This window comes from Stegodyphus dumicola, chromosome X1 (assembly GCF_044657685.1).
Source record: "Stegodyphus dumicola isolate Sdum_Otavi_A_Nest chromosome X1, ASM4465768v1".
Taxonomy (NCBI): Eukaryota; Metazoa; Arthropoda; class Arachnida; order Araneae; family Eresidae; genus Stegodyphus; species Stegodyphus dumicola.
Window position 1 is genome coordinate 25,358,842 of NC_140780.1, and position 24,730 is coordinate 25,383,571.

The window sequence follows — 24,730 nt, forward strand, 5'->3', positions numbered from 1 at the left end:
CACAGTGATACTTTGTGAATGCATTTGTTTTTTTTTTTTTTTTTTTTTTGTCTATCACATGTTGGTTCTTTGAACCCCAACTGCGACAATTTTGACGATTAACATAGCCATCGAGGTGAAAAAGTGCTTCATCGCTGAAAATGATTTTGTTTCGCTTGTTGATGTTCAATAATACATTCGACGAACTCTCTTGCATGTACATGGTCATTAGGCTTCAATTCTGGTGTCAATTGAACGCAGATCTTCAGTGACGCAGATCTTCAGTGAGTATACGCTGTAGAGAGATTCTTGCAATTTGCAATTCTTGTTCACGACGCCGAATTTTTGTTCCTGGACTTCACCAACACTTTCACGCACTGCTTCGATGTTGACATTTGAATGGCTTGTTTATGGACGACCAGCGTGTTTAGCATCACCAATTGATGCAGTCTGGATGAATATGTCAATTGTTTTCTTTACAGTTGACGAAGTTAAATCACTATTCCAACCATATTTTGTACGAAATTTTCGAACTGTGGCCTTCAGACTTTCATGACATTTTAAATATTTTTCAACAATAAAAACACGTTGCTCTGACGTGTAAAGTTTCATTTCTACTAACCCTAAACAATGGTTTTTAAATATGGTTATCAAGACTTTGCTGCATGAGTGGTGGCAAATTGAAGTCTTGCGTTAATTTTGGGACACCTTTGCTGCAAGGTTTACTCAGGGAAGCCAATTTGCCACAACTCCCTTTTAAGCCTTCCTTAACCGCATATAAATATTATATACTTAACTAAGTATTTAAACCTATCTGAGTGGATACTATAAAATAAAAAATAAAGACCAAGGGCCTGCAAAATGTAATTACGGAATATCTTTACATATTAAACTAATGTGTTATGAAACATGTACCAAGTATCAGTAGTTGGAACCGGTTTTGTGGTCAAATACTTATTATTTTTATCTCCCTGCCTTAGCTGCCTGCAAATGATGATCAATCGCAATATAAAGTGTTAGTTTTGTGGTTCTACAAGAACTACTTCTGTGGTTCTTCGAAAACTGCAGCAGTTTTTCCATAACATACACAATGCGATTTCTTCCTACACTGGTATATACAATAGTTACTCGAATCATCGCTTGAAACATGAATGAAATGACAGTGACATCCGATTTAAATTAAATTAATTTGAAAGTTAGCAGCACAAATTAAATTACTGAAATTTCTACTTTTACATTAAAATATATTCGGAAAAGCACAAAATTGACCGAATAAATCAAATGCTGTTTTTTTCAGTATTGACTCTTCAACTAAAATTGTACAGACATTAGGCATTTTCTGAAAGTAAGAAGAAGTGAAAAATGAGCAGCGTCTTCGCCTGGAATCGAACAACAGACCTCTGGAATACGCGCCCAGTATGTAGGCCACTACACCACGAAGGCACGCTAAGAAGGCGGGAGAAATACCTTGTATACTTCCCCTTTTAAGGGTAACTGGTGTTTTAGGGGACCCAGTCGCCAAATCCTGGGTGTGGAGAATCATCATCCACCACCCGTTTTAGTTCGGGCGCCACTGTAGAGTCATTAGGTTAATTGGAAGCAGAAGACTTCAAAAAATGAGCAACGCCTTCGCCGGGAATTGAACCACGGATCTCTGGAATACGCGCCCAGTATGTACACCACTACACCACGAAGGCACGCAAAGAAGGCGAGAAAAATATCTTATATACTCCTTTCAAAGGGGCGAATGGGTTTTCTTAGGGGACCCAATAGGCTAATCCTGGGTGTGGAGACTCATCATTCACCACCCTTTCAGTTTTGGCGCCTTTGTAAAGACATTAGGTATTTCTGGAAGCAGGAAAGATGAAAAAATTAGCAACGCCTTCGCCGGGAATCGAACGGCGGGCCTCTGGAATACGCACCCAGCGCGCAGACCACTGCACCACGAAGGCACGCTAAGAAGGCGGGAGAAATAAAAGGAGCACAAATTTCAAGAGAAGGTTTAAAAATGATTTGCCCCTGAATTTATGAACATTTCTGACGAAAAGACAACATTATGCAAAATTCGTAACAATACATATTACATTAAAAACTGATGGGTTTATTTAAAGGTTTCAGCTTTCTGATAACTTGAGCATTGTTCTATTTTTTCCAAAGATCAAAATCAATACTAAAATGTGGATTCCTCACTACAAAAACCCTTTATGCAGTACAAATAAACGTCATATTACCGAATTCCTTTGAATAAATGCGAGTTTAAAAAATGCTTGTAATTTTTACTGAGGGGTAATTTTGTTCTCATTTATTTGAATTAAGGCACTGCTGGAAGAAAGCAATGTACCTTATTTGACAAGCGAATAGCTATTTTTTCTCGAAAATTTGATCGCTCTCTTGAGAAACACAAATTATCATGGGATTAAGAAAAATAAATGGAAACTAAAACAAATTTTCTTGATATTATGGAATGTAAATGAAAATTAAGTATTACGTTTTATGTGAATTAAGGTAAAACTAAGCGAAGCTCTCTCGCAGCAGAAAGGGATTATTGAGTTGGCAAGACAGTAATTTTGGTGTTTAGTGTGAAGTGAAACTCAATACTTTTTGTACAAAAAAAAATCATCTTTAATCCGTCAAATAATTTCCATTTTATTCAATGACCTTTTGCCATATTTCTGGTAACTTCAGGACTCTGCGCTCATTTGGTCTTTATCATCAAAAACCTCAACACCTGCTATTTGGGGTTATCGTTATTTCTGGAATTTTGACCATTAAGAACTTTTGTATCGGTGGTGTAATTTTGACCATTAAGAACTTTTGTATCGATGGTGTAATTTTGATCATCAAGAACTTTTGTATCGATGGTGTAATTTTGACCATTAAGAACTTTTGTATCGATGGTGCAAGGTTGGTGCTACTTGGGGGATGCAGCATCACTTTCCAAAAATCAAACTCCAATAGTTTTGCAAGTGTTGTCAAAGTTGTGTGAGGCCTCTCATTGTCGTGATGCAACGCGATTGATTTCCTTGAGATTTGCCAATTCTGGCCTTTCTGTTTGATTGCTTCCTCTAATTTCATAAGCTTTTGGCATGAAACATTTGAGCTGATCTTTTGGTTGCTTGGAAGAAGGTCAAAATGAGCAACGTCTTTGTAATCCCACCCAATTGACTGCATGATCTTTTCTGATGCAATTTAGCTTTCGATATGATTTGTACTGGTACGTCATTGTTTGAACCCTGATCATTTTCTTTTAAGGTTATTACAGACGATCCGCTTTTCATTATCAGTGATAGTTCGTTTGAAAACGGTGTCAATTGTATTACGTTTGAAATGCGTATTTAAAATATTGATTCGTTATGTTAAGTGAATTTCTTTCAATTCATGCGGAACTCAAATATAGAGCTTCCTAACGAATCTATGACATTTTATGTAATTTTCAATTGTTGTGTGATACATTTAACCTTATAAGGTACTTCTCCGGCTTTTCTCTCGTTGCTTCGTGGTTTAGAGGTTCTGCACGCTGGGCCGGTATCCAGAGGTCCGTGGTTCGACTCCCGGCGAAGGCGTTTGCTCAATTTTCATCTTGCCTGCTTCCAAAAAAAATAAATAAATCCTACTGTCTCTATAGTGGCGCCCGAACTTAAAAAGGTGTTGGATGATGATTTTCCTCACCCAGGATTTGGCGATTGTGTCCCCTAAAAAAAAAAAAAACACAGTCGCACTTTAAAAGTGGAAGTATATAAGGTATTTTCTCCGGCCTTCCTAGCGTGCCTTCGTGGTGTAGCGGTTCTGCACGCTGGGCCGGTATTCCAGAGCTCCGTGGTTCGATTCCCGGCGAAGGCGGTTGCTCATTTTTCATCTCTCCGGCTTTTCCAATTAACCTAATGTCTCTACAGTGACGCCCGAACTAAAAGGGTGTTGGATGATGATTCTCCGTACCCAGGATTTGACGATTGGCTCCCCTAAAAGCCCCAGTCACCCTTTAAAAAGGGGAGGATAAAAGGTATTTCTCCCGCTTTCCTAGCGTGCCTTCGTGGTGTAGTGGTTCTGCACGCTGGGCCGGTATCCAGAGCTCCGTGGTTCGATTCGCGTCAAAGGCAGTCGCTAATTTTTCATCTCTCCGGCTTCCAAAACTAACCTGTCTCTACAACCTTTTAGCAATATTCCGCACGGTTATATGACGAATCGATTCAATTATGGCTTCAATTTTGTCATCATGAATTTCAGAAGGTCGGGCATAACGTTGTTCATTTTCAAGTAAAAAAATCTCCAGCACGAAATTTTTTTAAACCAATTCTGGCATACGCATTCAGTTAAGCAATCAATACTATAAACTTCACGTAGCTCTTTGCGAACTTCAGCTGATTTCTTGTCTTTACGAAAATAAAAAACATAAGATATGTCGAAAATAATAATTTTCATTGAACGTTTAAAAACACGTTATTAAAATTGAACGTTAACTAGCTATTGTAAACAAAGATGCAAAGAATTTGTTTAGCAGCCTTAGAGTGTCACTGGCAAATCATAAAAGAAAAAAAAAGATGCAAGATTGAGAAAGAAATAACGAAACAAACATAACGCTATCTATATGTGCAAACCGAAATTACATTCAGCCAACCCAATAGATTTGCAATATAAAATTCTAGTTATTTTCTCAGTCTCATATTTTTGTAATTTAGCCATATCGACAGATCTGAAGTCTATGTGAGTAGAGAAAGAATTTGGGTTCAGTTTAATTTCGAAAACGTTATTGATTCAACCAACATGAATTACTAAGTTGATGTACGGTCTTTCCTCCTTTTTAAAAACTTCATCTGTCTTCTTTTGCACTTCTTTGTTTTTCAGCTCTCCATAATAAATCTACCAGCTGTAACCCAGTGTTTTTCATCTAGAGGATATGACCCCCATTTCCACTGTGGATTATGTAATGAGGGCTTATGAGACGTTTCATCAAAAGGAGAGCAGAATAAATAAATTTAGTCATTACTTTACAGAATCAGTTTTTATTCTTTACATCTCCAAAACAAGCTTCGACGTCAGTATCACGACAGTCAGAGTAATAGCAAACATATCAATGATTGCATCACCTTAAAATCATGTAAAAAGAATGTTTTTTAATATTTTGAATTGAATTTCGGGTTAAATATGAAATACGAAATGAAACACACAAATATTCATTTTTCAGCATTTTTAACTTTAAAAAAAAATCAGTTTTGCAAAAAAAATTACGAAATCATACTCTTTGCACGTTCCTCTGGTGCTAATACGTATACTAAGGAAAAACGTTGTACTTTTTATAAAAAATTAAGCACACAAAATTTGACTCCCGTACTACAAAACTGATCGTCTTAATTAATTTTAAAAGTTGCGATTTTTTTTATGTCATTTTCAGTCTACATTAAAGGATTGGTTAGCAAATAAATTAGAATAACTGCAGATTGAAATTTCCCCTTAAATGCTATATAGTGATATTGTTTTATGATTTACTAGTTTCTTTAATTTATAATTTTGTTACATTTGGTATTATTTGATTGCGGGACACACACAATGGTATCCGAGAAGGAAGGGATAACTAGTGGAAGATTTTAGGGAAAACAGGTTCGTAGCCAGATATTCATGGGAGAAAGGCCCATGCAGATAGCCTGTTCGCCAGGATTCAGACCCCCGGACCGAACTACCAGTGTTAATGCCTTTATTGCTTGGCCGCTGGTGGGTCCACATCTAGTATGCCGATAGATTTTCACACAAGTAATTTACAAGTTTGTCTAAAGATTAAAAATGCGTTATTAATATTCTCATTAAGACTTCGTCACTTTAGAATCTTAGAATCCTCACCCAGTAATCGTAAAAAATTTCGTTAAACTGCAAATATTTTTAATTTTTAATTAATGAAAATAATATTACAACTTGACTATGTGGCAATACTGAAATCTACTAGGTTCCTCTAGAACACGAATTCATTTAAGATTCTATGAATTAAGCTTTACATTTTGGAAAAAAAAATACATTATTTTGCCTAATAATCTGCACTGAAACGTCTCGTCATTTAATCTCTTAATTTGAGAAACATTTTTCTAAACTGATTATTTTATTTTTTTGTTGCATACACATTTTGATCTTAAATTTATCTAAATGCCCCTAAATATCATCCTTGACTCTAATACCAAATATCAAATAATGTTTGTCGAATTGTTATCAAAACAGAGTTAACGAGTTAAAAAAATTCCTAAAGGTAATTAATTATAGAGCCCGGAGGACCGTATAAGATTTCGTAATTTTTACAAAATTAATTGCATTAAATTAAAAATGCCAAAACACGAATCGTTATGTCATTGTAAATATTTTTGTAACTTGAAGTATATGGTTACAATCTACGGAAGCTAACTACGTATATGGCTAACTGGAAGTATATGGCTTTATTAACGGTATATGGCTACAACCAACGGTTATGAAAATAAAGGCCGGGTTTAAGTTTTTTAGCTTGTTACTTTTGGCACTTGTATCAAGAAAAAAAGTTACTTCATGATTGTATAAAGTTTTTTAGCTTATTAGGTTTGGCTCTTGTATCAAGAAAAAAAGTGACTTCATGACTGTATAAAGTTTTGAAAATGCTTACCCATTTTTCTATAATTGGCAGTGATTTTTCAGGAAATAAAAACTATTATGGAGTGTTAAAGTGGAATCTTTACATTCCAGAAAAGTAACTTTAGAAGTTAATGATGACTGTTCGATAAGTTATGATTCCTTATTTACATACCTATAAGATAATTACAGTCTAAGTCTATAAATCGATTAGGTTTCTCCTTACCTTTCCCCAGTCTTCACACTAAGCAATAAACAATAGGATTCATCTGATTCCCCAGAATCCAAAGTAGGTCGCAAAAATTAAGGCCATGAAAAATGAAAAATCTAAATAAGCATAAAAGCGAGTTCAAGTTTTACATTCATAGGAGTCTACTCAAGGTTAAGCTTTATTGTGAAACATCCATTGTTATAATCCAATCTAATAAGTTGCCTTTGGGTGATATCAGTCTATCAGATCTTGGGGAGGGAACTCCGTGAGAACCTTGGCTTTGAAGAGTTTTATTTTGGCGGACAGTCTCCACAATTTCGTTTTCTTACACTTCTGTGGAACTCATGGCATGCGAGTTACCGCAGTCCAGAATCTTAAGCTCCGATCACGACCTTGAAGATAAAATTGCTTCGAAGACTGCAGGGGATGTTTGTAATTATATATATTTCCGGTTTTTCTTACTCTGTTTTCTTTTATCGTAGAGGAATCGGATAAAATAATGTTTGGGCTAATTATCCATAACCTGGATATTTCCCATGGTGAATAAGGCAGATGAAAAATGACTTTGAACGAGAAGTATTCCTTATGGAAATCGACTATATCTCTCTTAAAATATAGGATGCCGCTTCTTTCGGTTTTTTTTTTTTTTTTTTTTTCCCCTCTTCCATTAAGTGTGGAAATATCTGACCTCAATTACTTTGGTGTGCTGAAACACTTTTCACTAGCTAATAGTATTTCCACCCACTGAGTTGAGTTCCTTTCTATGTTCTGAAATACTAAATAATCTGAAAATATGAACTCTGATATGACTAATGCGCGAATCCATATTAGGATTATTATAAATAGTCCAGAAAAATAGGCGATATTAGAATTATGCCATGCTTGAGAAGTTGTTTGTGCAACTGAAGAGTAATCTTTGCGCGATTAATTAACATATTTTATGACAGGCGACAAACCAAACGAGCTTTCAAACATAAATTTATTTTTGTAACGGACTTCTGCGAGACTTCTAGCGTCTTTAGAAAAGCTTTCATTTTCTTTCAAAGAAACTTATTCTAAACAAAAAAGACTTAAAACGCAATCGCAAATAATATGAAACCAATCAGATTGGATTCGTAAATAATAAGAATATACCTGCATTTAAATGCCGAACTTTTCTTTATTATTTCTTATTCGGCTGAAAAATAGAGTAGCAAATAAGTACTAACTTTTAACGCTTTTCCCAATTTTTGATAACGCGATTTGTATGCAAAAATTTGCGAGCGGCTTTTAATTTTAATTAAACTACCCTAATTGGCATTTTTAATTTTTATTTTTTATTTGAAATGTTTCAAAGATTCACAGACATCAAGACACTATTTAGAAACACGACTTTGAAAATTCTTCGGCTGCCTCTTAAAAAAGAATTTTGAACAGTTTTATACAATTTTACTATATTATGTTAATTTTATTGAATTGTTTTTCTTTTAATTTTGGTACGAGTACTTTCTGTTAGAGTGTTAGACCCCCTTTCGTGATCTAATTTTGATTTAGTTATCATCTCTTAATTATTTAATTAATTTCATAGCAATTTGCGAAATTTGAATAATAAAAGCGTCTTAATTTGAAATTCTTCATCTTGTGTTTATATATCTATATCTATCTATCTCTCTATATGTCTATCTATCTAGCTATCTATCACTATACTACCATTGTTTAGTAATAAACATTATCATCTTCTGCCAAAACACATATCGAATTCTGCAAAATATTTCCACTTTATTAATCCACAGAGTTACTCTAAGTTGACGCTTCCCAAACTTTTCTCTCTTGGGTACCTGTCTTATATAATCTTTTTAAAACAGCATTTTTACTTAATAAACATTAATATGCTATTTTAGTGTAAGCACTTAAGCGACGGTTTGATATTCATAGCCTGTTAGAATGGCATAGAGACAGCTTGCGTCCATAAGCTGAGGTCATAATGAACATGAGTTACACCTACCATGCCCTAAATCCTAATGTCACTCTACTTATCTTTCTTCTGCCGCCTTAATTGATACGGTTAGCGATGATAGCTACTATATTGCTGGACTTGAATACGAATCACAGAGAAGGCTTAAGCATATAGTGCCTGTGCGACATAGAGGCATTTTAAACACTGTTTAGTGAAAAGGCCTCTTCCGTGTTTTTGTAATAGGAGCAGAGGGTTGGAAGATTCTCAGATCTGTTCCCCAGGGTGTTTTCCATGAAAATTGGGACGAAACCGTACAGTTATTGGGTTAGGAACTGTTCTTGTAAAATAATTGTTGAATTTCTGGTGCCCCGCCCATTTCTTCCGATCCTGTTCTGTATCAGTCTACCTTTTATATGTTTGATACTTGATATACGAAGCTTTCAGCATTATAAATCAGAAAATGCGAGTTGCCTATGCACATTACAGCGTTCCATTTGTGCTATCTAATGTTTGCTATTCAACTCAAATTTAAAGATCATTTTAATCATGTAGATTCATAAATTTTCTTGAGCTGCTCTTTATGTGTAAAAAAGTTCGTAATTTCTCTCATATATTTAGCTGTTCACTTTGTTCAATAGCAGATTGCAGTGGAAGTTAAAAACAAACCTCGCACTTCTGCTCTCCAAATGTTAATGAATAGCACGCCGGTATTCTTCTTTCCTCTCTCTTAGTACTGATATACGTTTCACTCTATACAACCATCTCTGCGCATAATGTAACAATTATTACAATTCAACTAGAAGTTTAATTTAGTGAAATGACAAAGCTCTATATGAAGTTGTCTTTCAAAGTCTTCCTTTAAAGAAAAAATGTGTTTTATAGGGGGGGGGATTACTCTTTTTTTTTTTTTTTTCAGTGAACTGTCATCTATTTCATCTATTGCATCAACTTTTATATTTTTTTTTATTCTAGCTATTATTCGCTTAAAATTGTGAGCATTTAAAGCTAATGTTAAGCAATCTGTTCATAGATTATTTTAATATTAAATACTTTTCGACATTCGGATTTTGTCAATCAGCAGAAAGAAATTGCTTTCAGATTAAACCTGCAAACCTCCAAGAATCAGGCAGTAATTTTTTTTTTTTTTTCATTGGGAAGCTATTTCGTATTTTTCCTTTTACTGTACATTATAATTATGCATTGAGTTAATTACATTATGCTGTATTAACAAACTGCAAAGAATTAATTGTAGAAAAATTTCTGATTAGACATAATTTCGACTAAACAAAATTATCTTACATTTTTCAGTCTGTGATCATGTTGATGTTTCGGGAAGAGAAACCCGCTGACGAGGAATTAAAGGCCTGGCAGTCCTGGCACAGTCGGCAGCACTCCGTCAAGCAAAGGATTCTCGACGCAGGTTAGTAATACTTAAATTATTGTTGGTTATCCTCTAAAAAATATGAAAATTATGAAAAGTTGAAAATCTACAATATGCGGGATAATAGTAAAGCATAAATCAGTTTTAATTAAGTAACCTTCATATTTTTTGTCTAAAGGACATTAATTATTGCTTTCGTCTATCTCAGCAATGCCCGGAAATCAAGCATTTTTTATTAGTACATAATATTTCGCCTTTTTATTCAAATTCTGGCCTCTTTCTACGTTTAAACATTTGTATTTCTGCTTGAAATAGCTCATTTCAACATACTGATTTGGGGCGATTTAGTTTTTTCGCAAAGATTTGTAATTTATTTTTCTCTGCCTTTCAATAAAAGCAAAATATTAAAACATCTGCAGCTTACTATGACACTTTAAGCCATATGAAGCCAAAAGCAAAACTTGGATTTCTTTGATCAAAATTATTTACGAAAGAAACTTTTACCTCTAACTAGAGATTATTTCTTTTATGAAATTATGGAAAAGTCAAGGATTTATCCTTCGACTCATAACTGTAATCATTTCGTCAAATTTGGACAGTAGTGAGCAAGAGGTCCTGTTCGATGTGACGAGGGCATATTAATAGGTCACCGAAATTTTCTATCAGTAGCATTTATTTTCTACTTCAATGCATCTAATCTATTAGTTCCAGTTAGATGAGTCGTTAGGTATTCTGAACTTCGTTAAGTGAAGTTAATAACAGAGAAATTGCAGTGTTGTATAGGGTCTCTAAAATAACTTTTATTGAGCTTACCTTAAAAAAATGGTTGAGCAACACTGAATAAGCATACTAGGATTATTCAGCTTCCAAATTTAGACTTGTGCGTTGAGTTGTAATACAGATTTTAATGTTCTCGAACTCATGAATCTCAAATCAAATTTAGTCGTCGAATATAAAACGTTTCAAGAATAGTATATGGCATCTTAGCTTTATTAAAACTATAATTGAAACCTGCAAAAAGAGCGCTTGTTTATTACAGGATTTGGAGGTATTATTAAAGCGTGTCAAAATAATAGATTTTGTGTTTTTGATATAAGTGTTGTTCGAATTCGAATCAATGTAAAACTGAGACTTGCTGTATTACTTCATTAATGTCTAACAAATATTCTTCCGATTAGTTAAAGAAATGGTAATAATGAATACCTTACTATTTCGTTTTAATATACCCAGGATGCTAATAATTAAAGCTACATCTGAAAAAACTCCTTTTCAGCTACCATCGCAACAAAGTATAAAATATTGTATGCATATATCAGGTGTTGGATGTAAATTCTGCTGTATCGTGGAGTAAAAGGACTGTTTTTAAAATGAGGTTATTTTATGTTTTTTATTTACAGATACCAAAAATAGTACAGGGCTTCTTGGTCAAATCGATGAAATTACTCATAATGCAATTTCTTTCTATTGGAACCCTCTCGAGAGCCCTGCAAAGGTAAATTTATGTTCTTTTTTTTAATTATTATAAAAGCCCAAAATCATTAAAGACTTAAAAAATTTTCCCATTTACTTTGTTTTGAAATTATATTAATTAATCAATGTAAAGAAACTTTCCAAAAATATATTAGTACTATAGAAAAAACTATACATGAATATTCGAATACTGCCAACTAAATTTTATGGTTATTTTGTTAATTCATTCACAGTGTTAGTGCCCACTACTGCTGCTGAAATTGCTGTCCCATGACAGAGAGTAGTTAGCAGAATTATTTTTATTTTAAAAATGCATTATTATGGAAGAATCAAACCACTAACATTTCAGGCAACTTTGATGCAGTGAACATAAAGAAATCAGTATGTTGAGCATCTGGCTCTGACAACAGCAACTGTTATGCAGCTAGGCAGGGAGCTGAACTGACTTCGGATGGAATTACTCCCATAGCAATCCATACAGTGTCATTTTTATGCCAAGAGTTTAACTGTCATACTAGCTAGCTGGTGCTAGTCTGCATGCAACTATTAACAAAACATTTTCCATTGGTAAGAGAGCCAAGACATGAGTCAAATATCCTCTTTAATGAGTTGGAAGGCATGAGTAACATGTGGGCATGAGTAACGTTGGAAGGCATGAGTAACATGTGGTCTTGCGACGTCCTATTGAAAGGTGAGGCACCATAGTTTCTGAGGACATGTCACAACCATGAGTATTTAAACCTAAATGACATAACGGTGGCTGGTCAAAGCATCGGATTGACCGAGTTGAACGGATTGTCCACCCAAGACACCTTAATGCAGATGCTCGGCCGGTATGACGACAAACATTCCCCTCAGTGTTTCTACAGGTATAATGATGCTATAATACCTGTATCCACGCGATTCGTCAGAAAAAAGAAACTTATTCTAATGAGCGTGCTGTAGTGGTGTAGATCTAGAGTTCGAATCCTTGGCGAGTTACATTTGCTGTTTCCTGTTCAGGCGTGCCTCTGTCTCCTGTTCTAATGCTACAGTAGAGGCATTAGAAAAATCTAATGCCTCTACTGTAGCGCCCGAACAAAAGTTGTAGAAGTCGATTATTCGTCACTACCCTGGAATTGATCTATTAATTTTCGCACCTCTCGCTGTCGTCTTTTAAGGAGGAGAGGACATAAGGAATAATCCATTCCTCTTTATGTTATCTCCTAAGGTAATCGTTAATATGTCCAGCAAACAGGCTAAAGATGCGTGTTTCGAATCTCTGCAGGATCACTGTTGCTAGCTCACATTTCTGGAAAAACCTATTCGACTCTACAAGGGCATAGATACCCGACATACGTCATTAAAGGTACCATCAAGGATGCTAATTTCTGTGCTATTAATGCGCAGCACACTCAATTTTCTGACCCAGGGCACGTGATGTGACAATACAAACCCTAACATCGAGGATGACAAGATGTGTGTCCTCTTGCCTACTGGTGAATGTGAGTTGTGCAAACCCTGCATATCGCACTGTATGGCCCTCTTTTACAAATCGACACAATACGAGTTATCGTAAGTGCCACTGGATCTCGCCCACCAGCGGCCGAGCGGTAAAGTCGTTGAACACTGGTAGTTCAGTCCGAGGTTCGAATCCCTCGAACGGGCTGGCTGCATGGGTGTTTTCGTGGTCTTCCCCATGTGTAACGTGTATACGAGCCAGTTTCCCTTAGAACGTCCTTCACGAAGGCATCTCTTCCCTTAGGCAGATAGCCCTAGTGTGCTTTGCCATAATTAAATACACCACACCACACCACACCGCCACTGGATCTCAACCAGAACGATCAGCACTTGCGCGATACGATAATTCGCAGTCTTGGTAGGCTACGATTGTTTTCCTACCGAAATCTAGGGCGTGTTGGATTCTTCTTTATACAAGAGACGTAACATGACCTTCATTAAAAAAATATATATATATATGAGTAAGCGCGATTTCCTGTTGGAAAAATTGGAATTTCAGTCTGCTTTTTAAAACTACTTTCAGGTACCATACTCTTACTTACACGCCGTAAAATATTAATCATTTGATAAACAATAAATATGTTATGCGCTTATTTCATGGTGTAGCAATTTTAATGTATAACAGTGCATTATTCTGGTTTTAATGATTAATTGTGAACGTCAGTTTTAAAATGTTAATCAAATTATAGATTTATGCAATATTGTCAGGTATTTAAGTTATAATTTTCTTACTGAATTTATGAAGGCCAACATTTTTATGAATTTTTTATGAACCAAATGTTTGTACATTCACAGCTCAGTTCCAGTAATTTATTAGCAAAGAAAATTTCCCATATTTAATGAAATTATACTTGAAAGAGAATACTTGAATTTTTAATGTAAATTTATAAAAGGTTATTTATTAATACATATGGGTATCTCAATTACTTGTTGGGTTTTTAATAATTTATTATGCAATGAAACGTTGCACGCAACATATACGAAAAGAATAAAAGAGAATCAAATATATAAAATCTGGTATTTAAATATTTTTAAACACACATATGTATAAGGAAGAGTCTGTCTGTCTGTTTGTGTCTTTTGTTCGTGCTGCGCGCGCGGAAGCTAACAGGCCCAGGGCTACGAAATTTGGTACGTAGGGTGCATTTAGACAAGAGCCAGTGCACCTCGAAGCGATTTTTTTCAAAATTCGAACGAGTTTATTTTATTTTATATTTTTTGATGAAATCGCATCAAATCGATAATTCAACAACAACAATGGCATGCAGCCATTGTTGCTGATATATCGCTGTTGCCATTGTTGCTGATATCAGCACTGTTGCCACTCGGAAAAATGAGAACGATAATTCTGTGCAGTTTTTTAATTTAATGTTTCCCTTGGATACTGAATGTTTATCGAAAGAAGGCAACGGGAAGCTGATTAATTAATTTATTAGGATAATTAATATTTGTATTAAGGAATATTTCTTATTTCATTGTAATTTTTTTATGTGCACTACATATTTATTAATTTTTTTGATAAAGTTGTTCTGCAGAATAAAATTCTGAGCAGTTTTTAAATTTAATGTTTGCCCTTTAGGCATTTTTCCGGTACATTTAAAAGCCAGACGAAGGCTGGCTGCGTAGCTGCTGGTATTAATATAAAATTCGCAGAAACATTATTAAAAAATTCATTAAGAAGGGAAACTACATTAATATAATTTTTAGGGAAAACGTTCACTTGATCTGGTTAGGTAATTAACTAATCACCATTTTTTGTTTAGTTTGATAAATGAATTTCACATTTAATCAGCATAATTTTGACTGTTGGTCTAATTTTGACTGTTGGTTTGACTAAATTAGACTGTTGGTGTTGAGAGATGCACAAAGCTTTAAATTGTGAAGGGAATGCAAACAGCGTACTTGTAGCCGGACAACATCACCTTCGGAACCAATACGAAAACATAAACAGGAACCTAATGTTTAAAAAAAAAAAAAAAAAATGTTGCTGTAGCACTAGATAAAGGCCCACCAAACTCGCGACATACCAGCGCAAATTATTCAAGAGGAAACCAGTATTGTCCCGGAGCAAAGCCCTCTTGCAATGCTTAGTCGCCATGCTTTATGTCAAGTTATAAAAAGTGCAAGTAAAGAAGTTTTGCCTCTGCAGTCAACTACTTTATGTTTTTCTCGTTGTTGATAATCCATTAGAACTTAGGGCTATTGATGATGGAAAATTGTTTATTAAATGATTCATCCTTTAACTATTAATAGTTTCGGTGAACCAGAGTATGCGCAGAACTTTTGCATTTTCACCCATCCCAACACCTTTGTTTAGGGTAGGGGGGATGATCTGGTTCACCAAAAAAGGTGTTGTTGGGATTAGTCAAAACGTAGAAGTGATTGATTTCAATATTTGAATGATTTTGCTGCTGAATATGATCTCTAATAAATTTCTGATTTTATTATCAGTTTCTGAAAAAGCAGCAATTCTTCTTATCACGAATTTCCAGATGCCACTAGTGAAGGTTGTTTCTTTCATCCATTCTGACTATAGAGCCACAAAATATGTGGCTCTATAGTCAGACATCACGGTTTGCTAAAAAGTATAGCGAAGGTGAAAGTTTTCAACTTCGATACATCCCATCTTTTGCTTTTCTTCCATCTGCTGATATTCCATCTGTATTTTGAAGAGTTAAACCTTCTTATTCCCGATGAAGCAAATGCAGTAGTAGAGTGGTTCGACGATAATTACATTGTATGGTAAAATTAGGCAGAGTACAGGAAAAATGGAAAGATCACTCGAAGTCCTCCTTTATTTCCTCCAGATTTTTTATGATTCGTATTCCATCCATCAAAAATTTTGATACTCCAAGAACGCAGAATTTAGTCGAAGCAGGCGTTCTGAAACACTTGTAGGAAAATATTATGTTTATTTTTACACATTAATTGGTAGGCTTAGGAAGAGTTACAAATGCAAAGTAGGGCAGAGGATATCATTCTAGGAGAACTTTTTCGTGAACTCGCAAGGAACACTTTGAACGAGAAAAACGTATCACTACTGTCTTTAGCGATAGAAACAAACCGAACAACTTTGGATTTCTTGCTTGGTATTGCACACAATATTGCATTATAGATCATTAGTAATGAGGAAATCCTTGGTGAAGAAATCTCACTCATACACAACACCCACATATATATAAAAATAAGTATAAATAAAATAAACTTTTAATGTTACCCAGAATGAACTAAAACTCCGGGAGATCCCAAGTCATTAAAAACGTAGAGAGGTAGGTTACTACTAACTACATATACTTGTCAAATAGAAGGGTAGGTTACTACTCATTACATACACCTGTCGGATAATTGTTACTGTCAGGTAAATGGCATCTAGCAATTGAGTGTCGGACAAACGTACCTGTCGGGGGAATAAACACACACATCAGGCAACCGAGTTGTCGGCCATACAGTGTCGGGCAACTGAGTGAATGACATTTAAAGTCGTATTAATCGGACTATCTTGATCTAATATCTTAGTCACTCAATACGAATGTTCTAGTCTTATAAAATGTACAACATAGGCCGACATAAATAAAATTGCAAGCTCTTTTACATTCTTTGGTATTTAATACGGTCTAGATATTTTTCTTTAGTATTCAGTTTAAATTTTCATACATTCATTAAGACTAAAATCCCAGTGACTGAGCTGTCTGTAGGGGCATGTTTATTATTTTTCCCAAACATAATATGAATACAGGCTGCTTCCTTTAAGAGGTCTTTCAAGAAAATATCTTTCTCCGTCGGCAATCTTGAGCTTCGATGTATGTTGCACATACATTACAACTAGAGTTAAAAGTAATTAATTAACACCGTATTAATGAAATGTGATTTGGAACTTTATTACCAGCGGTGTTATCAGTAACTGACCAAACTATGGATAACTTTGTAGAGCTGCGTGCCTCCAACCTGCACGCAACCAAGAGGTGACTGTTGAAACTGGAAAATAGACAGAGTCTTGCTAAGGGTTTAAGTCCCTTTTTATTCAACTTAAGAAATTACAATTGCGTGCTCTTGACGCTCACAAACTACGCCGACCCGGCGGTAAAATAAAAATAAGAACCTGAAAAGAAATAATAACAAGACTCTAACTACGAGGCTCTCTAAACGCAACTAACCTCACCGCGTTTTACAATACCGCTGCTAATTCAGCAAACTTTGAATATCACGTTGAACGATTAACAATTCTCCGAGGCAAGCACACAGGCCGAAACGCGGGGTTCTTCAATTTCTGGCTAACTACCTCCGCGCTCGTGAAGTAAGAACAGCACACCTCGAACTCGTTTCCATTCTATTTAACTCAGAATACTTCCGCTGATAATTTGAATCCTTGCGCGTTCTACTAAAATTTACATACTCTGGCATTGGCAGTTCCAGGGGAAAGTAAGGCTTGACAGGAAAGATAGTTTAAACTTAAAATAAATGTTAGTTAAAATAAATATAAACCCTACAACTTTAACAAATTCATGTTTACTTTAACAAATTCAAACTTTATTAGAAACATTGATAAAAGAATTAGTTATACACGCTGTCAAATTTCGTATTTCTTTTTCATTTATTTATTTATTTCTGCTTTCATTTCATATGATTATTTCCATAAGTATTCGAAGAAAAACATCGATACCCATTTTTGCTCCTATATATTAAATTTGCATTTGCGTATTCGCAAGCACATATTTATCACACAGTTATAGACAGCAAGCAGCACAGTATGAGCGTTAACTTGATTTGCAGCTATTTCCTATTAGGAAAATATTTGGATATTTAGGAAAATATTTGGGTATTTAGGAAAATATTTGGATATTTAGGAAAATACTTGGATATTCAGGAAAAAAATATTAATTCATCCTTTTCATAAAATACCGTTCAGACTCAACAATATTTAACTCAAATCTTGTTTTGCATCTTCAGCTTTTCAACTGTTTACTGTGCTAAAATGGCATTTGGATATTTAGGAAAATACTTGGATATTCAGGAAAAAAATATTAATTCATCCTTTTCATAAAATACCGTTCAGACTCAACAATATTTAACTCAAATCTTGTTTTGCATCTTCAGCTTTTCAACTGTTTACTGTGCTAAAATGGCATTTGGATATTTAGGAAAATACTTGGATATTCAGGAAAAAAATATTAATTCATCCTTTTCATAAAATACCGTTCAGACTCAACAATATTTAACTCAAATCTTGTTTTGCATCTTCAGCTTTTCAACTGTTTACTGTGCTAAAATGGCATTTGGATATTTAGGAAAATACTTGGATATTCAGGAAAAAAATATTAATTCATCCTTTTCATAAAATACCGTTCAGACTCAACAATATTTAACTCAAATCTTGTTTTGCATCTTCAGCTTTTCAACTGTTTACTGTGCTAAAATGGCATTTGGATATTTAGGAAAATACTTGGATATTCAGGAAAAAAATATTAATTCATCCTTTTCATAAAATACCGTTCAGACTCAACAATATTTAACTCAAATCTTGTTTTGCATCTTCAGCTTTTCAACTGTTTACTGTGCTAAAATGGCATTTGGATATTTAGGAAAATACTTGGATATTCAGGAAAAAAATATTAATTCATCCTTTTCATAAAATACCGTTCAGACTCAACAATATTTAACTCAAATCTTGTTTTGCATCTTCAGCTTTTCAACTGTTTACTGTGCTAAAATGGCATTTGGATATTTAGGAAAATACTTGGATATTCAGGAAAAAAATATTAATTCATCCTTTTCATAAAATACCGTTCAGACTCAACAATATTTAACTCAAATCTTGTTTTGCATCTTCAGCTTTTCAACTGTTTACTGTGCTAAAATGGCATTTGGATATTTAGGAAAATACTTGGATATTCAGGAAAAAAATATTAATTCATCCTTTTCATAAAATACCGTTCAGACTCAACAATATTTAACTCAAATCTTGTTTTGCATCTTCAGCTTTTCAACTGTTTACTGTGCTAAAAAGGCTTCTCTTTTACAGGTGAACGTAGCAGTGCAATGCTTGAGTACCGACTTCAGCAATCAGAAAGGAGTGAAGGTAAGAACTGTAGGTCTTTTTAAATGATTCTTAACTTAACTTTTTAAGCCGTTAAAATTTAATAAAAATTTGATATACAAGATAGAAATTGCGATATTTTTTTCCATTTGATTAATTTTTTGTTGAACCAAAACAAGCTGAATTAAATTTTGATTCAACGGAATCGAATCGAAGTCATCTGAATGTTTTACTGCGCATAACATATTATTTACGTACACGCACTTGTGGCACATATGCAATAAATAAACCAAACTTCGGTTTATTATTACAAAGATACTAACAGATTAAAAAAAATTAACACTATCTAGGGCCTGAAAATTTACACAGATTAATTTTTTTGTTATGAATTTATTTACCCTTATAGGCAAAAATATATATGTAAAATGTCAGATTACTAATAATAATTTAATGCAATATAATAGATACTCGTAAGAAATTCATAGGAATGACATAAACTGAAATATTTAGGTTTTGGGTTATCATAAAGTAGATATTACTGAATTTCAGAAGAATAGGAATTTGCGCTAAAAGTCTCTTTGATATAACTGTATCACCGTTTACGTACTTTATGTGTGCCACATACTTGAGAATAGTTTGATTATGTGACAATATTCCTGAACATAATAGTAGTGATTCAGATTTACTTTTATGAATGCGCTCGGTTGCTTTCATTCTACATAAAAATCGGCATCTTATGTGTGGAAAATGAGTTATAATTGGTTTAAGTTTTCCTCTTACTTTTTTAAGTTTGACCGAATTTAAGTTTATAAGTTCGACATTTATTTAAATACATTTCAATATTTATAAATGTTTAATGGTGGCTAAACAATTTACATTTTCAGAGCATATAAGAACTCTTTTTCTGCAGTGTACGTAACTTAAGGTAATTCAAACCTTCATTGGATATGCCTTAATAAATGATTAGATATGTCATAAAAAATCTTTTCCTTCTCAATTATTTAGCCGTATGTCTCAAGATTTTTTTAAGTATTTTCTAGTTTTCTCCTTTACAAAGAGGAAAACTAGAAATCCATTTTTTTAATTTCTATGCCTTTTTGAGAATTTTTTGAGGATGACACTTCACAACTTTATTTTTTACTTCGCATTTCCTTACCAGACCTTGAGGTCACATTAATTAAAGTCTAAATTATATATTTAGTCTAAAATTTAATATTAGGAGTCATACGTTTTAGAGATATTAGATTATATCGAAGCAGAAGACATGAATATGAGCAGTGCCCTCGCCGGGACTCGAACCTCGGATCTCTCGAATACGCGCCGAGCGTGCTGACCCTTATCCCATGAAGGCATGTTGCGGGGAAATACCATATAACTTCAACGAATGAATATTTTGAACGACTGAAAATGACTTTTTACATGAAAATTAATAAATCACAAAAATCAAAACATAAAATAAAAGTCATTATTTATTTTATTACTTCAAGATGACATTCTTTGTTGCATGAAACTGAGTTTTAAAGAATGGCTAGTAAATATGTATGTATGTATGTGAATGTGTGTATGTGCTTGTACTTATATGTATGGCACTTATTTTATTACTTATTTTTATTATAGTAGTTACATCTTTGTCAAACTAGACTGTTTTTTAGACTAGACTAGAAAGTATTTGCTACCTAAAACCAGTTTCTTTTCCCTGCATAAACACCTTTCGATATTAAAACTTTTCTTTGAAAGGAGATTTAACTGAAAAATAATTATCGAACAAAAGAAAAATAATCTGAGAATCCTCATATTGTTGACATTATGATTAAGGTGTAGCCAATAGCATTAAATGTTAACATGTTTAAAAACATTACGTAAAAGACTTATCTTTTGCGTCAATACATTTTTATCCTCAACCGCAAAATTTTAACGTAATAGGAAATGGCGTAACTTCGAAATTCTTCGTTGATACTCTCAGCATTAATCAAAATTGCCGGCCAGTGACGTAAACGATAGAGCAATGCTGCATGTATTAAAATTCTTTTAAATTTTAAAAGTTGAACATTGTCTTGTTCGATATACTTTTCACTATCAACACCTAACGCAGATAAAAAAAACCGACTGTATTTAAAATAATAAATATAACAGCACTATTAAGGATACAAACTAAAAAATTTTTAGGCTTAAACTTCAGCAGACCACAGCGGAACCGCAAGAAATACAGACATGTCTTTAATTTCAGCGAGCGTAGTTTAATACAAACGGTAAATTAGGTCTCGACCGCAACCACAACAGCAGTCAACTTTGATATAGTACTTTCATCTCACAGGGTAAATTTTAAACTCCTCCTACCTCCAGTATTCCTGTCATATTTTTCCAAAGTCAAATCAATTTGAATTGTAAGATAGCTAGATTCATGAATGACAAATATATATATATAGTCAGCCCTATTTTTTTTTCTTTTTACATAGGACTTTCAAATTACTTTTCAGATCTGAAAATTGTTTGATTATTTTTATTCTTTTACATTTGCATTGCCTTTTGAACGTAAGCCTTACTAGGCCATTTATGTTTTCGGATTTGCATATTTTAAATTTTAAGTTTTTTTTTAAATTTTTGTAGGTTTTACTTTAAACATTTTTGTATATTATGTGGCTTAGAAAACGGAAGCACGTCGGAAAAAGAGACAATAAGTATGTAAAGAATATTGAGTTCAGTTAAAACTGTTTGAAGTCTCGGTGAATTTGTTGGGATGAAACACGCTTACGTTTTTCTAGTTGACCAACTTGATTTGAGGCTTTTCAAAACACTTTTCCCTTGACAACTTCTGTTTGAAGCTTTAAGCAAAGGAGATTAACAAAAAAATTTTTTGTACTGCGTTTTTTCCCATTTTTCCTGTTGTGTAAAACGTTTTAGTTCATAAATTGTCTTATTCTTAAGTATTGCATTTTTACTACGTGTTTCTGGAAACAAGATAAGTTACCTTCAAATATTTAAGCGGCTTTTGTTAGGTTTTAAATTCCTTACCTATTTAAATTATATAGATAGATAGATAAATTTTTCCCCTAATTTTTATATTTTGTAATAATATTCTATTAACAGATATATATCAAAATTAATTAAAACGTTGCTGGTATATAGTTTTGTATAATATGCGTTTGCCTAGCAGAAATATTTACATCGCTTACTTGAAATTGCGTAGCTATTTCATCTCAGATTTTGTTTTCCATCTGCATCAACATCGGAATCACTGCAGACAACAGACGTGAATATTTTTCTTTATTGCTACTGCAGTAAATCGTTTTTGCGAGGGGGGAAGATGAGTTTACTTTACGTCACCGACATGACCTAAGACAAATGAAATGTTTGATTTGCTTTTAACAACATTTCATACCTTCATTCTCTAGAAGCCATTTATTTGCTTTCCTTTCTATTATTCCAGCTACCGCATCTTACGGTGTTATAATGGGGTTAATTACATGATGGATGCAAATATTTCAAACCGAAGGTGTGTTTTCCTTGGATTTTCAAGGTTTCCATCAGAGCTGTTGTGCTGTAGCACTAATTTTGATCAACGTTTTTCTCGATTTAATGTAATACGCATTTTAAATTTATATTTCAGACACTACTTATAAAGAAATTTGAACAGTACTGTTATCATAACAGTATTTCATTCCAGCATTTCAAAGGTTTCCTAATAATACATTTAAATTTATACCTTATATCATTTCATAACGTGGACAAAATTAAGAGATATAAGTATATAATTATACGGATTACTTGTATTTTTATTGTTTCTCTTCGAAAACTTTTCACAGTATGAATTGCTGTAAGAATAACTTCATGATTTCGAAAGTAATAAAAAATACTTCTGAACAGATAGCCCTGATTTTATCCTTTAATTTGTCCTTAATTATCCTTTAATTTAGTTCTTTTCGAGATCGAACAAAATTAGTTAAAAACGCTTCAGATAAAAATTGATTAACAAACCTCATTTAGCTTTGTTAAACAATCTTCAAAAGTGTAATTTCTTCAAAAGGTATCGTTTCATATTTCTCTGTGCTTCTGTGAGTCAGCTTGACGAAGGTCTGGAAACTATGCGTCCGAAGTAATGTATGCAAAATCACTTCCAAAAATAGCAAGACGAAGAATAATATGTTCTCATAATGCAGATTAACAGGCAGAAATAACCTTACTTAAATTTTCATGCCACGTGTTACGACATTTTGCACGTTAATTCTGGCAACTCTAAGACAGATATTTAAAAGAAATAATTAAAGAGTATAAAACTATATCTCAGATTTACGGAATCTCCACGTTTTTTAGTGAAGGCTGAAAAATCTGAGTTATTTCATTCCATCCATCAATTGTCAGTAAAACGGAGCATTTCTGATTGTTACAAATGGAGAATATTTGGCCTGTATTCAATAATTATTAGTAAAGAATTATAGCAGCTGCATTTCATCGATATAAATTGATGGTACTTAAAATATAGAATTGCATTCTATATTATAAGTACCATCAATTTATAAGTAAATAACTCAGCGAATACTCTTACTAAAATTCAAAATGCTTATGCGACACCGCCATCTAATGGAAATTTCTTGTTATTGTTCAGCCTTGAAAAAAAGAAATGCTAGATATCTTTCGAATGTGTTCAGTAAGCACTGACTGATACAACATATTGAAATCTTAAGGTCGCAAATGCTGTTGTACTGCAACGAAAGTATAACTGAAACCTGTTGGAAATTCAAGAACAGACTAGTGGAATATTGAACTTTCTCTGTAATAAACATGATAACTTGCAAATTGCCACTGCACTCGCATTGAAATCAACGCAGCCAGTATATGTTGCCCATCACTTTTCGAGTACTTGAAATAACTGAATACTAGTAATTCGGTTTGGTTTATTCTGTTCTATCTGCTTAAGGAGGAGGCCTTCGTGGAGGATTTTCTAAGGAAAACTGGCTCGAATATAAGTTACACATGGAGAAAATCGCGAAGACGTCCATGCAACCAGCTTGTTCACCTGGAACTACACTACCACTGTTCAGCAACTTTTACCAATCGGTGGCTGATGGGCTCACTGGTAATTCAACTCGAGTTCAAATCACGATGAACTGGCTGACAATATTGGTGCTTTCTTGGTTTTCCCCATGTATAAGGGGAATGAACGCCTAACTAATATAGAGGTTAGCATAGACAGTGTAGTCAAATTCCCATTTACTCCCTCCCCGCGTTGAAGGTCGTTTATTAGCCTTGCGTAAGAAAAAGGAATTCGCGTCAGCTCTTCTCAGATTTCGACTATGTTAGAATCGTAGTCCACCGGTAGTGCGGATTATCATACTAGGCAACTGCTGCTCTCATTGATAGAAATCCAGTGACTGTTATGAGAGTTAACTTCAATAAATACAGGTTTCCGCATGCCTTCGTGGTTTAATTGGAAGCATACTCGACGCGTATCCGAGAGGTCAAAGGCTCTAGTCCCGGCTAGTGCACTGCATATTTTTCATGTCTTCTGCTTCAAAAAAACCTAATGACTCTACGAGTGGCGCCCTAACTAAAAGAGGGTGGACGATAATTTGTCACAACCAGGATTTGGCGATTGGATCCCCTCATCCTCAGTTGCCCTTTAAAAGGGGGAGTATACAGGGT

The 24,730-nt window shown here is 34.0% G+C and overlaps 1 protein-coding gene across 3 annotated transcripts in view; it reads left to right on the top strand.

Annotated features, from left to right (window-relative positions):
• Positions 1 to 24,730, top strand: part of LOC118188230 (protein grainyhead-like) — a 285,114-nt gene that overhangs the window by 161,048 nt on the left and 99,336 nt on the right. For 2 of the 3 annotated variants that reach the window (XM_085806975.1, XM_085806973.1), the window contains 3 exons: positions 10,014 to 10,125; positions 11,484 to 11,578; positions 19,076 to 19,141. In XM_085806975.1, coding sequence (XP_085663101.1) covers positions 10,014 to 10,125; positions 11,484 to 11,578; positions 19,076 to 19,141 — 273 coding nt within the window. The remainder of the gene's footprint in view (positions 1 to 10,013; positions 10,126 to 11,483; positions 11,579 to 19,075; positions 19,142 to 24,730) is intronic. The other variant, XM_085806974.1, reaches the window with a different exon arrangement.